We start from the raw sequence: 15,328 nt of genomic DNA on the forward strand, positions 1-15,328 counted from the left end.
TATCCTTCATCATATCATCTTCTCTCGTATTCTGGATCCCTGCCCCCTGCACATCTAGTTTAAACCCCTCCGAGCAGCACTGGCAAACATTCCTGCAAGAATGTTAGTACCCCTCCAGTTCAGATGTAGACCGTCCCTTCGAAACAAATCCCTACGTCCCTGGAACAAAGACCAATTATCCAAAAACCTGAACCCTTCCTTCCTGCACCATGCTCTCAGCCTCGTATTAATGTGCATAATCATTCTATTCTTCGCCTCACTCGCACGTGGCACAGGGAGCAATCCTGAGATTGTCACCCTTGAGGTCCTGCCTTTCAGCTTCACTCCTAACTCCCTGAACTCTCTAAAGCAGGACCCCCTCACTCACCTTACCTACATTGTTGGTCCCTACATGGACCACTACATCTGGGTTCATGCCCTCGTTCTCAAGAATAGCCTGCACCCGATCTGAGATGTCCCAGACCCTGGCACCAGGGAGGCAACATACCATCCGAGACTCCCGATCTGCCCCACAAAATCTCCTATCTGCCCCCCTGACTATAGAATCCCCTAAAACTATCGCTCTCTGCTCTTCCCTCCTCCCCTTCCTAGTTGAGGGTTCAACCTCTGTGCCAGAGGCAGGACCACTACAACTCATTCCTGGTATGAATGATCATCTACTATCAATACCCGGTTCCTGCCTTGTCCCCGTATCCCTTGATTCCCCTGTCCATAAGATACCTATCTAGCTCCTTCTTGAAAGCATCCAGAGAATTGGCCTCCACTGCCTTCCGAGGCAGTGCATTCCAGACCCCCACAACTCTCTGGGAGAGAAGTTTTTCCTTAACTCTGTCCTAAATGACCTACCCCTTATTCTCAAACCATACCCTCTGGTACTGGACTCTCCCAGCATCTGGAACATATTTCCTGCCTCTATCTTGTCCAATCCCTTAATACCCTTAATAATCTTATGTAGCAATCAGATCCCCTCTCAATCTCCTTAATTCCAACGTGTACAAGCCCAGTCTCTCTATCCTCTCTGTGTAAGACAGTCCTGACATCCCAGGAATTAACCTCGTGAATCTACGCTGCACTTCCTCTACAGCCAGGATGTCCTTCCTTAACCCTGGAGACCAAAACTGTACACAATACTCCAGGTGTGGTCTCACCAGGGCCCTGTACAAATGCAAGAGGATTTCCTTGCTCTTGTACTCAATTCCCTTTGTAATAAAGGCCAACATTTCATTAGCCTTCTTCACTGCCTGCTGCACTTGCTCATTCACCTTCAGTGACTGATGAACTAGGACTCCTAGATCTCTTTGTATTTCTCCCTTACCTAACTTTACACCGTTCAGATAATAATCTGCCTTCCTGTTCTTACTCCCAAAGTGGATAACCTCACACTTATTCACATTAAACGTCATCTGCCAAGTATCTGCCCACCCACCCAGCCTATCCAAGTCACCCTGAATTCTCCTAACATCCTCATCACATGTCACACTGCCACCCAGCTTAGTATCATCAGCAAGCTTGCTGATGTTATTCTCAATGCCTTCATCTAAATCATTGATGTAAATCGTAAACAGCTGTGGTCCCAATACCGAGCCCTGTGGCACCCCACTAGTCATCACCTGCCATTCTGAGAAACATCCATTCACCGCTACCCTTTGCTTTCTATCTGCCAACCAGTTTTCTATCCATGTCAATATCTTCCCCCCCCCAATGCCATGAGCTCTGATTTTACCCACCAATCTCCTATGTGGGACCTTATCAAATGCCTTCTGAAAATCAAGGTACACTACAGCCACTGGATCTCCCTTGTCTAACTTCCTGGTTACATCGTCGAAAAACTCCAATAGCTTAGTCAAGCATACTTGTGTGGCTGTTAAGACACTACATACACCGTGCTTTGATCATGCAGTTCTTTTATAATAGTTCTGCGTGTTTATATTCAAAAAGCAGTGATTTTTGTTAGTAATGTTTGGTGAAAAATAAGCAGTAAGGTAATTCACAACTACTTTGCTCACTGGTTTCAAGCATTCAGGCTTGGTGATGCGAGAAATGGCCAGGAGTGAAAATTAAATGATTCTACTGCATCAGCAAGTTAGGAACTACAAAGATTTGCAGGTTATCAACAAATCACCTTGAATGTTATAATGAAAACTAAGATTTGGAGGATACAGTCATTGAAAGCAGTGTGTGAAGGTAGTCCATTATCTGCACTAGGTGTCTGAGCTGGTTTTGTATTTAGTATCAATCAAAAAAACACAGTAGCATACATTGGCTGAATTCCTCAATCAATAACTATTAAGATCTAATACAGTTAATTTGTTCTGTATTTAATTTAAATACATAATTCGTTACTTAGTTTTAATTAGTTTGTCATTTTTTAATGCCTTAACTTTTTCCATTAAACTTTGGCTAATTGGGTCAGTTACTTAATTGAGCCAAAATGTACTGGTCCCAATTTGTCCCATTTAACTGGAATTCACTGTGTATGTAATAACTCTGACAGACTTTTATATTTTTGATATTTTACTCTCATTTTATTTTTTCCTTTTTGGGCAGCTTTTTTTTGTTATCCTTTGGCTCAATCTCCTACCCTGCCTCAGTTCTTTGTAATAGTATATAAAAGTGTCTTTTTAATATCATCTTTGGAGTGTGTCTTCTGTCTGGTAGAATTTTCCTTTTTTGAGAGAGCTTTGTTGTTGGAAGAAATTAAATGAAGTGTATCTATAAATTTTGTTAGAGATATATTATTGAGGTTTTGGCAGAGTAGTTGCTCAATGTTCTGTTTAGTTGAAGTATCTAAAACTGATACCTTATCTCAAGAAAAGAGACCAAAGTTTCTAAGTTGGGTGAGAAAATCCTTGTTAAATGCAATTCTTTAGTCCAGAGTAATATGGAGGCTCATATTATTAAGTTGATACAATATAATATCAAGAGGGAAAGGAGTGTTAAGGTAGAGAATTAGTCATAATCTTATAGAATGGCAGAGTAGATTCCTGTTTTCTGATTAGCTCAGAGCAATATATAAGGAAGCTATGAATAAAATAATTATCTTTTCCGCCTTTGTTTAAACCCTTTAGTGTAAATAGTAAATTTACAATATAACATCCTATAAAGTAAGGGGCGCCCATTTGTATTAGGGCACAAAGTTGTTTATGTTGGATTCCCTGTAGTAAGTATTTATAACCTAACCTACCCTATTTGCATCCAGTAGAATGTTTTTTAGATGTGAACACATGGCACTATTTCACATGGTATCAAATGTTGCATTTATTTTCAATTATTTTCTTGTGTGTAGTCCAGAGATAAATCTGTTGCAGAGAATTTGTGTCAGTGTGAAAGATAATATAGAGAGTCACTGCTTCATACATCCTTGTACACTTCGTAGATATCTCTACAGGCATCTCCTTATGTTCTACAACAAAAATCCGGATGTGATGAGCCAGTCCATTTTTTGCATTGGTTCTGGACGAAAAGTTCTCACTGTTAAGGATCATACAAACTTCCACCTTTATTTGAATCAATTGCCAAAAGGGTCTGCTCAGATTAAACAGCTGTAAGTAACCATGACGTAATATATTAAGTTAATATAATCTTCCGAAGTTGTATATGAAATAGTTCCATCCAGATTAAGTATTTTTCATACTTTTATGCATTTTTGGTTGAGGATTGTAATACAGTAAATACTAATTTAATTGAGAGTTGTTCCAAAATCTTTAAACTATGCACGCTTAGAAAGTAGTTTCTGTAAAGCCTATTGAATATTTTTAACTTTCTGCATTCACTTTCCAGGTATTTACCACATGGGAGGGTATAATAGTTATATTCATAGAAAACAGTCTGTGTCACATTTTTCCATGGTTCAAAGCTCTGTTATCTCCACATATCAAGAACCTTAAGTTTAACAATCAGTTTTGTATTGATTTATGTATTTCTCAAACTTTTAGAGGGTAATATTTTTAATCTATCTCAAAAATTTTGTGTGGTTTGTGAATTCCTTACAGGTGTTTTTCATAACCTGAATGGTTGTAATGGGGGAAATAATCTATACAGGTGTCCCCCGTTTTTCGAACGTTCGCTTTACGGCAGCTCGCTGTTATGAAAGACCTACTAATGTAGGTCTGTTTGTAAGACCTACTACAATTAGACCTACTAATGTATCTGTTTTCGCTAACCAAAGAAGATTTCCGCTTTTACGAAAAAAGACGCCCACTTGATACGTGTGTTTTCCCCGAGAAAGACTACAATGACCGTGAAACCTTGTGTGGGCAGTTGTTTGAGCATGAGTGTAAGTGCATATGCATGTATGTGCGTAGGCATGTACGTGCCGATTTTTTTCCTCCAAATCAATTTTAGCTCACTGTCTTCCCAATTTTGATAAGTGAAACTACACAGTACATACAATATTTCTACTTCATATAGGGTGGATATTTATCATATTATTCCTGCTTTTACTGTATGTTAGTGTTAGGTTTTATGTGTTATTTGGTTTGATTTGATAGGTTATTTTTTTGGGTCTGGGAAAGCTCAAAATTTTTTCCCATATAAATTAATGATAATTGCTTCTTTGCTTTATGACATTTTGGTTTACAGATGGTTTCATAGGAACGCTCTACCTTCGGATTGGTGGGGAACCTGTATTGAGATTATTGGTTTAATAATATGTATCGGCAAAACTTTATAATTTTAAATTCATTGAAGTCTGTAACAAATTCTTTTCAATGTACAAATCTTCCATCTATATACTAGCTTTTTTGGGCATAAACCATTTGGTAATTATGTTATCAAGATCATCTGTTGTTTTGCAGAGACTCAATCACATTTTAACATTTGAAAGTCCAATTATCTGCTCCATTTCTGAATTATTTTGGGAGCTCAGGGATGATTTTGTCAACCTTGTTTTTAAAAACTGTTGAATGTTAATCTTGTCACAGACAACCAGTGTAATCTGCCCTGAACCATTTTGTCCATTATCTGTGACATGGTGTTAAACGATCTTAAAAACTAATCTTTCACAGTCTAAACGAAGTGTTAAAACCACTTCATTGTAGATCTTCAGTTTTGCTAAGAATTGTCCTGAGTTCTTGTTATTTAAATGAGTCAAGCAAGAACCTGGATAAGAGGGAATCCGGGACAAATATTTTATGGAATTATTCAGCACAAGATTGGAGCCTTGTAGATTCAGACCAACTAAAATGCAAAACTGATGATGGTCACCCTTTGCTCGGAGGATATATAATGATGAATATACATAGTTAAAATAACTGGCAGAACATGGTAATTTAACCTAGATTAGCAATTGTGTCAGGATAACTAACTTTCCAATTACATAAAAATGTAACTGGGGTGGGGGGGACTGTGCATTTTCCTTCCCTGAGATCCTGTCATTAGTGGCACAGTGAAACTGTTAATTCAGAATGCTTGTAACATTGAGAAAAGACCTACAGATTTTCTGAATTATCAGACAGCATCTAATGCATATTTTTAATTTGCATTCCAGTAAATTTCAAGGAAATGCGGCCAGCAGAACCACTTGAGCTTTGCAGGAGCTTGGGCCTGGGCACATGGCTAGAGAACATGATAAATGTCACCTGGCAGACCAAATGCTGAACCATTGGGATTTTTGTATGGTTGCATAGTGAATTTTCTGAGTTTTCTTGTACTTCCAAGGTGCTGGTATTACATTTTATTTTTACCCTCATGGAGGTCACTAGACTGTGTTTGGAACAAAACCTCCATCTTTATTTAGCGATACATTGTTGAGTAAGCTTTACCAGCCTTTCAAGCCGCAACAATTCCCGACATCCACAATTAACCTTAACCTAATCATGGGACAATTTACCATGTCCAGTTAACCTACTCGGTACATCTTTGGACTATAGGAGAAAACTGGGGTACCATGAGAAAACCCATGAGTTCCATGGGAAGGACGTACAAAAACTCCTTACAGACGGTGCCAAAAAATCACTTCGAGCTCCACCCCGAGCTGTAATGCTACCATGGTGTACAATCTTGCTGAGATTAGTTATAAACACAAGTTGTTGTGATGCCTAGAAGATCTGGCAGTATCTTAAAACTCTAAATCTGGCACCATTGGAACTAGATAAACACATTTTTCAGACTATTTGATATTATTCTATTAATGATCCATCAAATATTGGATTTAGATTTTGTGGTCGATTTAGATATGGTAGGGTAACTGCTCTCAAGTTTATGAAAGGGAATGATGACCTAAATAAAACAATAAAAATTCTTAGAGTTTAACAAGGTGGATGCAGAGCCTCTCATATCAATTGTTTTATGCATGCATAAAATGTGTAAGTATGAATGCTATGGGAATTGAGAGATTGTAAGAAACTGAGTAATCATATTTTTGAGCTTCTAGGCAAAGTTGTTTTAATACTTTGATAGTTCCAGCTAAATTAGAAATTGGTCAGAGGAGATTGGTGGCTGTTCTTCATTTTTGGTATGTTGGCCTTGCTTTGGGAGCATATGTTCTTGTTATAATGTACAAACCCTTTTAAGTATTTGGGATCTCCACAATTCCTCCCACTGGTTTTCAGAGTTTCCTGCTGCTTCAATGATTGAAAAATGTGGCCACCTTTCTCTATCTCAGCCCTGTGAGACTTGCTTTATTAATCCAGTTATTACTTTTGATAGATTAACAACTTGAATGTAAGCAGACTTTCCCTTTTATGGTTGCTAATTCACTTGTTTTCTCATTATTTGAATTATTTTTATTTGTAATAGAAAAATGCATTTTTAATTTTACACAGGCACTTGGCTCCTCATTCAATATCTACTTACCATACAAACAAAGAAATGGAACTTCATGTTATTTGGGATGGAAAAGTGTACTCAGTTAGTCATTGCAGTTCTGAAGTAACTGGTTCCAGAATGTGTAGCATGTCTGCCAGTGACAAACTTATTCGTTGGGAGGTTCTTGGAATTCAGGGGGCACTGCTTAGTCATTTTATTGAACCCATCTATATTAGCAGCATCCTTATTGGTAAGTTTCTTGTTTTAATCCATAAGAAATTGATACTCTGCTAATTGTGATGTAGAAAATAAAGCCTCCTGTCATCTTGATATGTCGAAAATTTGTTAACTAGGACTTTTTTTTTAATGGTGCTTTTGATGGGTTGGCACAGATTTGGTGGGATGAAACCCCCATTTCCTTACTATATGTCACTGGCTATTTTCAGTAGATTACATTCACTCTAGCATGTTGCCATCCTTAGAAATTACATAATCTATTAGAAAAAATAATTTCAGTGTGAAGTACTGAAATCTAAGTGATAATTAAGTTATTTAATTATTGTGTCAGCCTCTGCTCAGTAGTGACACCTTTTCATCTAAGCGAAAAGATTGCCTCAGGTCAAAGTATGAAAATCTTTGTACAGAGGTTCTACTATATAAGTGAAGGACTGCTGTCATAAGTCATATGACAATGGTCTATCTGCTTTATCTGGTGAATATAATTTCCTACTTTGCTTTTTGTAGAGATGTAAAGAAAAATTTTTGTACCAACAAACTAATAATTATCCTTCACTCAAAACTACCTAACACAGAACATTTGGTCATTACTGGGGGGGAAAATAGCTGGTATGTCATTCTATAAGTATACAACAAATTTACTTAATCGGGTGCAAATCATTTTTGGATGTCCTGCGACCATGAACTATGCATAAGAGGTAAAGTATTTCCCTATTTATCTAAAATTTAAGAATGAAAGATAAAAGCTGTATGGATACAAAAGCGCTTAGCTGGATATATTTTGCAATTCGTACTGAGTAAAGTAAACAAAACTTGCTACAGTTATTAGGATGTAATGGCTCAATCTTCTGAGTAGAATCTAGCTTTTGTTTCAGTACAAGCAAATGATGTGTTTTGTGACTTGCAGAAATGGATCTCTGAATCCCAAAGTAGGAAATATTTCGTATTCACTTCCGTCTATTTCACTATAGCTTTTGTTAAGTCAAAAAATAAAATTGTTATAGCCAAAAGACTAGCTAAAAATCTTACCCAGTAATTTCCTCCAGAGTTTGTCAAATCTTCCCTGTATTTTGTATGCTGCCTATAAGCAAATTAGACAGCTGTTTGTTCTTCAATGTTTGTAATAACACATTTTAATCTTTCAGGTGATGCAAACTGTTTAGACACACGAGGTGTGGAGGTTGCAATTAAACAGCGCATTGATGATTCACTGACATCAAAGCTCCCAGATTTCTATATTGTCAGCAAGCCACATATAAGCCTTACGGAGACTGCTTATCCCTATCAGTCAGATGTCGTTTATAAATCTCTCAGTCTAAATTGGTCTCAATCAGATGGATTAATAGAAGTGGTGAATGGTACAACGGGAAAGATTGCTGCAAGGTAAAGTACCCCAAAAAACTGAAGTAAATTGAGTGAATTAATTGTTTCAGTGTATACAATTTCCAGTGCAATACATATCACTTAAGGGGGAACACTCAAGTCAACCTTTTTTAAAGTGATGCCAGTGCTATCTTCATATGTTTATATTATATTGAACTTGATATGTATATTGTTAATAATGCTTTTTCCCACAGTAGCTGATGGGATTCATGCCTAATGCCTTGTGTTGTGGTTATCACTTCTACTCCCAAATAGTGAGATCATTGATAGAATTTGCTGCCTTGAGGCAGTGCCTTCCATAGATACTACCAGTGGTGGGAAGGATGTGCATTAGAGTCCACTACTCTTTGCAGCTTGTTCCTGTGCATTTGAATTAACCTACCAGGACAAAATTCATCGAATCAGGATACTTTTAGCAGTATATCCTGTAGAAATTTGTTAGTGTTCAGTGACAAGCTGAACCTCCTTAGAATGTGGAGGTGTTGATGCACTTTCCTTATAACTGCATCTATGTGCTGGGCCCAGCTTAGGCTATCCAATATGCTAACACCCAGGAATTTCAAATTGCTGTCTTTCTCCACTGCTGATATTCTCTTTCTCCACACCATCCCCCATTGTAGACTGCCATATGTTCACCCTCCTTCCTCTTCCCGAAGTCAACAATCAGCTCTTTAGTCTTGCTGACTTTGAGCAAGAGGTTGCTCCATCTCTCAGCCAGATGCCCTAGCTTGCTCTGGTAAGTGATGCACTATCAATAACTCCAAAAGACTGGAAGTAGAGTAAATACTGAAACGCTTTAATTAGCAGTAAAATGGAGCACATCCATGCTGGATGACCGTGAGAGGAGCAGTGACACAATCACCTTTTATCCAGGGGTCTGTGGGAGGAGCCACAAGAGCAGTCAGCAGAGGGGACCATATCCGCAGGGTAGGGGGTAAGCGTTCTCCCTACTTATTAACTTATTTAATTATTTATGGTTTTATATTGCTATATTTTTTCACTATTCTGGGTTGGTGCGGGTGTAACGAAACCCAATTTCCCTCGGGATCAATAAAGTATGTCTGTCTGTCAAGCTGTGTGAACCTATTGATGGTCTGGCTATAGTCCATGACCATCCTGTTTTTCTCCCCGTTCCAAACAACGACCACCTGAGCCCTCCAAGGGCTTGTGCTTGCCTCAATGATCCCCTCCCTGAGCAGCCGCTGCACCTCTGACTTAATGAAGGCTCTGACCCCCACGCTGTACCTCCTGCTTTTAGTTGCCACAGGTTTACAGTTGGGGGTCAGGTTGGCAAACAGCGGTGTCCATAGTGCGGCTGTTGGCATGGTGTTGTGTGGGATGTGCGGGTCGGTGTGTGTTCAGTAGCGGGGTATGTGACGAATTCCCACAGAACTGGGGATTTCTGACAGTGATTGGTGGGAGGGGCCCATCATACTTCATTGTCATGCTTTTCAGGCGGCTCTGGAAGTCAAGCCCCAATAGCACAGGGGCACACAGTTGAGCCATGACCAGCAATATAAAATCTCAATATTCTGTGCCCTGCACCACTAATGTTGCTACACAACACCCCCCCCCCCCCCCCCGGATGTCTGTTGTATGCGACCCTTTGGCTTACCGGCCATGTTATAAGTCCGCAGCGTTGCACCACGTCCAGGTGGATAAAACTCTCCATGCTGCCCGTGACCAACAGGCAGCTTGTCCAGCACCTCTCCACCAGGATGTCCATCATTGAACTTGCGAGCTGGTGGGGGGGGGGGAGCGCTTTAGTCAAGGGTCCCGGAGGCCAGAATTGAATCGCTGTCTTGGTCCGGCGCGATGGGGCGCCCGGTAAGCACCCGTGGGTCGTAGACGGTGCGAGGAGGCACTGACCAAGATGGCCGCCCCCATGCCTTGCACGCGGCGGCGGGCAAGCAAGATGGCGACGGCCAAGATACTGACCCTCATGCCTTGCATGTGGCGCTGCTCGATCCCACTCGCAGATTGAACTTACAGGCCTTGGTGAAGTGGCCTTTCTTTCCACAGCTGGAGCAGGTAGCTTCTCGGGCCGGGCAGCTTTTTCAGGGGTGCTTCTTGAGCCCGCAGAAGTAACACTTTGCGGACTCGCAACTGGCTGCAGCTGTGGTCGATTCGCCGGTGGGTTGCGGGGTCTGCGGTGTCCACGAGGCCGTCGGAAGTTTGCGTACCTGGAGAGCGTCAGAATTGTGCAGAGCGGCCTCCAGCATGTCGGCCAGCTCAATCGCCGAATGTAAGGTAAGATCGGCGTGTTCCAGCAGCCGCTGGCACATGTACACTGACCTGATCCTTGTGATGAAGGCATCTCTTACTAGGAGCTCCGCATGCTGTTCTGCCGTCAGCCCCCTGCAGTCGCAGGCCCGCACGAGTCTCTGTAGGGCCCGGGCAAACTCAGCGCTCGACTCTTAGGCCCGCTGCCACCGTGTTGCTAAGCGTTGTCTTGCATAGATAGTATTTACCGGTCGCAGCTATTGTCTTCTGAGGGCGCTCATCGCGCTGTCGTAACTCGGCTGGTCTCTAATCATCGAGTAGACCCGTGGACTGACCCTGGAGAGGAGCACTCTGCGCTTCGCAGTGGACTCAGTCACTTCAATCTCCTCCGGTTTGATTTGAAGCAGGCTAGCCAGAGTTCGAAAGTGTTGCCGGCCACATGTGTTTGCCGGTCGATGTCCAATTTGTTGGGTCTCAAAACGGACTCCATGCTTTAAAATGACTGCTAATAAAATTGATACACTATCAATAACTCCAAAAGGCTGGAAGTACAGTAAATACTGAAGGGCTTTTATTAGCTGTAAAACAGAGCACGTCCATGCTGGATGACTGTGGGAGGAGCAGTGACACAATCATCTTTATCCAGGGTTCTGCGGGAGGAGCCCCCGGAGCAGTCAGCAGAGGGGCGTGTCCAAACAGGTATACATGGTTTACCACAGTAAGCTAACCTACTGCCACCTGTGATTTGTCCAACAGCTATAGTATCATTGGTGAATTTGAAGATTGCATTTAAGCTGTTCTTATCAACACGGTTGTGTGTATTCAGAAAAGCATGGAGCTAAGCACACAGTGTTGAGGTGCATCCATGTTGATGAATCTTGAGGTAGAGGTGTTACCAATTCTCTGAGGTCTGCCAATGAGGAAGTAGAGTATCCAGTTCCAAAGGGAGGTACAGTGGCCCAAGTCTTGAAGCTTGGTCATGAGTTTGGATGGGATGATTGTGTTGAAAACTGAGTCATGATGAACAGCAGCCTGGTATGATTTCCTGCTGTTTGAAGTTGTCTGAGCTTAGATTGTAACCAGAATTTTGGAGTGGTTAATGACGGAATTAGGCAAATATGAGGATCAGATGAGATGTTATAGGCATACCTACTGTTTGAGTAGTGCAAGGCACACATAAATGTGAATAAAGATTATAGGGAGGCTGTTCAATATGACTACTGTATAGCAACATGGTTTACCAATGCATAAAATGAAAAGTTAAGAGTTCTAGTAGTCGTCTTATATTCAGGAATAGATATTTATCAGCTTATAGATAGGGTTATGGATAGCTAGTTGTGTCTGGAAAGGAACTTGACGTGGGAAAAGGAGGATCTAATTGTAAGATCTATGTAGCCCCATTAAGTTAGGTAGAACTAAGAGTTCTCAGAAATGGGGTTGAAATTAAAAAGTCAGCCATCAGGAATAATAGTTCCCCAGATTACTATACTAACAGTATATTAACTGATTACAATAAAGTTGGTCTGGAGCATGTTCTAGGTACTTTTGGAAGAGTATTAAGTGAGGTGGGGAATTCTAATTGTGCCTCAAATAAAATTGATTTGCGTAGAATTCAACATTTGTTTTTGAAACTTAGTTTGTTAAAGTCTATATTTTCAGGTTTGCTTCAAAATGAGTAAAATATGAACAATGAAATGGTAAAACATAACAACTTATTATTGAATGTTAATGAATGGCACAATAGTGTAGTGCTTAGTGTAATGCTTTTACAGTGCCAGTGATTGGAAGATCAGGGTTCAATTCCTGCTGCTGTCTGTATGTAAGAAGTTTGCACATTCTCCTGATGGGTTTCCTCTATACTCTCTAGTTTCCTCCCACATTCCAAAGATGTCTGAGTTAGGGTTAGTAAGTTGTGAACATACATTAGTGCTGGAAGCATGGTGACAATAGTGGGCTGCAGCCACCACACCCTTGAACTGTGTTGGTCCTTGATGGAATGACACATTTCATTATATGAATTGGTGGACATACAACAAATAAAGCTGATCTTTAAAATCTTTACACTTTGGAGGGTAAAATTAAATTCTCAGTTCCTGTTATTCGGTTAAAAAAGGGTTATTATAGTAACACACAAAATGTGGAGGAACACAAAAGGTCCCACATAGGAGATTGGTGGGTAAAATCAAAGCTCATGGCATTGGGGGCAAGACAGTGACATGGATAGAAAACTGGTTGGCAGATAGAAAGCAAAGGGTAGCGGTGAATGGGTGTTCCTTGGAATGGCAGGTGGTGACTAGTGGGGTGCCACAGGGCTCGGTATTGGGACCACAGCTGTTCACGATTTACGTCAACGATTTAGATGAAGGCATTGAGAATAACATCAGCAAGTTTGCTGATGATACTAAGCTGGGTGGCAGTGTGACGTGATGAGGATGTTAGGAGAATTCAGGGTGACTTGGATAGGCTGGGTGAGTGGGCAGATACTTGGCAGATGACGTTTAATGTGAATAAGTGTGAGGTTATCCACTTTGAGAGTAAGAACAGGAAGGCAGATTATCTGAACGGTGTAAAGTTAGGTAAGGGAGAAATACAAAGAGATCTAGGAGTCCTAGTTCATCAGTCACTGAAGGTGAATGAGCAAGTGCAGCAGGCAGTGAAGAAGGCTAATGGAATGTTGGAAAGAGCAAGGAAATCCTCTTGCATTTGTACAGGGCCCTGGTGAGACCACACCTGGAGTATTGTGTACAGTTTTGGTCTCCAGGGTTAAGGAAGGACATCCTGGCTGTAGAGGAAGTGCAGCGTAGATTCACGAGGTTAATTCCTGGGATGTCAGGACTGTCTTACGCAGAGAGATTAGAGAGACTGGGATTGTACACGCTGGAATTGAAGAGATTGAGAGGGGATCTGATTGCAACATATAAGATTATTAAGGGATTGGACAAGATAGAGGCAGGAAATATGTTCCAGATGCTGGGAGAGTCCAGTACCAGAGGGCATGGTTTGAGAATAAGGGGTAGGTCATTTAGGACAGAGTTAAGGAAAAACTTCTCCCAGAGAGTTGTGGAGGTCTGGAATGCACTTCCTTGGAAGGCAGTGGAGGCCAATTTTCTGGATGCTTTCAAGAAGGAGCTAGATAGGTATCTTATGGATAGGGGAATCAAGGGATTTGGGGACAAGGCAGGAACCGGGTATTGATAGTAGATGATCAGCCATGATCTCAAAATGGCGGTGCAGACTCAAAGGGCTGAATGGTCTACTTCTGCACCTATTGTCTAACTCAGCAGGCCAGACAGCATCTATTGGAAAAGAATACAGTCAACATTTCAGGCCGAAATGTCGACTGGACTTACTTTCATAGATGCTGCCTGGCCTGCTGAGTTCCTCCACTATTTTAAGTGTGTTACTGGGTTTTCCAGCTTCTGCAGATTTTCTCTTATTATTATGATAACATTCGCAAAGAACAGAAGTAGCTGAAGTAACCACAATTTGAATGTGTATAGCCCTTTTAGGGAATATATATTCTTTGTTTTGTTTTTAAGTTCGCCATTTAAAAGTGGTACCTCCATGACCAGTCGATTATGCAAAGCAGCCATGCTCAGTCGCTTTTATCTTGTTGCTAAAGAAGCAAATCGAGAAGATCTGATTGCAGTTCCAACATATCATGCAGCAAAGGTAAAGTTACATTTTATTTAAGAAAATAATTAACAATAAAATTTGTATGAATTACTTTTGCTCATGGATATTAATTGTAGCTCTTAATTTTCTAAATATAGACAAAATTTTCTAGGGTAGAAATCAAATTCAGTTGTTTAAACAGTCATTTAATCTTTTAAAATATGAACAAACTAAAGAATTAGTGTGTTTAAGTCTGAAGTTTATATTTATGCTGAGGCTAGGTAAGTCAGTTTTTTTCCCCCACTAATAGCAGTCAAAAGTACACAACTCCCATCTACGTTTCTCAGCCTGTGATAACTTTGCCTCTCCGCAGGTACATTTTGGCATTTATTAACCAGTGATGTGATGACCAGAACTACTCAGAACTCAGAATCAATAACTGAAGGACTTACTGACTTCCCACATCTGACAGATCCTTTCCCTCACTTTGCAGGAATGGAAACAACTTGTCCTTATCAGCTTTACCCTCAGCTACATTTCCCCCCCTTCTCTGGAGATATGAACTGGCCATGGCCCTGTCTCTCCACGTGCTCCTATCCTATCAGCAGTACGTCTTCAGTCAAGTCGCTGGTAGTCTGGATTGACATGACATCCATACCAGCTTATTGGTCAAAACACCGTTCATTCAACGTAACTTAACCCCGACGCTTTTACAGAACTCAGCGCTCTTTGTAGTAATTTGTCAGGAATTCGGACATCCACCCTGCTCAGAACATAAGCATTCTTCGTATTGCACCAGACCTTGATCCCCATGACATCCGTAATAACGTACCTTAATTATGACGCATCTCACTTGCCACAACTACTAGTTTAAGCCCTGACTTAACAGACAAATGAACTGTTTAATCAGTCCTTGTAGAGCATTCACACAGTATCTGAGCTCTGGACAAGCCATCCTGCAAAGCAACCCACTCACTGCACTTGTGTACAGACTTGGCTCATTAACTAGCTCTGCTAATGACCACATGGTTTGGCAGTGAGAAGACCACCTTTCATGAGCAATATATATCTAGGGTTGGTATAATTTATGGTTCACCAAACAGGAAAGTTAGGATGTTCTGGT

At 40.8% G+C, this 15,328-nt stretch overlaps 1 protein-coding gene across 1 annotated transcript in view; it reads left to right on the forward strand.

Moving 5' to 3' along the window:
* Positions 1-15,328, forward strand: part of adad1 (adenosine deaminase domain containing 1 (testis-specific)) — a 64,367-nt gene that overhangs the window by 44,336 nt on the left and 4,703 nt on the right. Inside the window, exons 8-11 of the mRNA XM_059963380.1 lie at positions 3,377-3,544; positions 6,765-6,997; positions 8,130-8,367; positions 14,130-14,262. Coding sequence (XP_059819363.1) covers positions 3,377-3,544; positions 6,765-6,997; positions 8,130-8,367; positions 14,130-14,262 — 772 coding nt within the window. The remainder of the gene's footprint in view (positions 1-3,376; positions 3,545-6,764; positions 6,998-8,129; positions 8,368-14,129; positions 14,263-15,328) is intronic.

This window comes from Hypanus sabinus, chromosome 3 (assembly GCF_030144855.1).
Source record: "Hypanus sabinus isolate sHypSab1 chromosome 3, sHypSab1.hap1, whole genome shotgun sequence".
Lineage (NCBI taxonomy): Eukaryota > Metazoa > Chordata > Chondrichthyes > Myliobatiformes > Dasyatidae > Hypanus > Hypanus sabinus.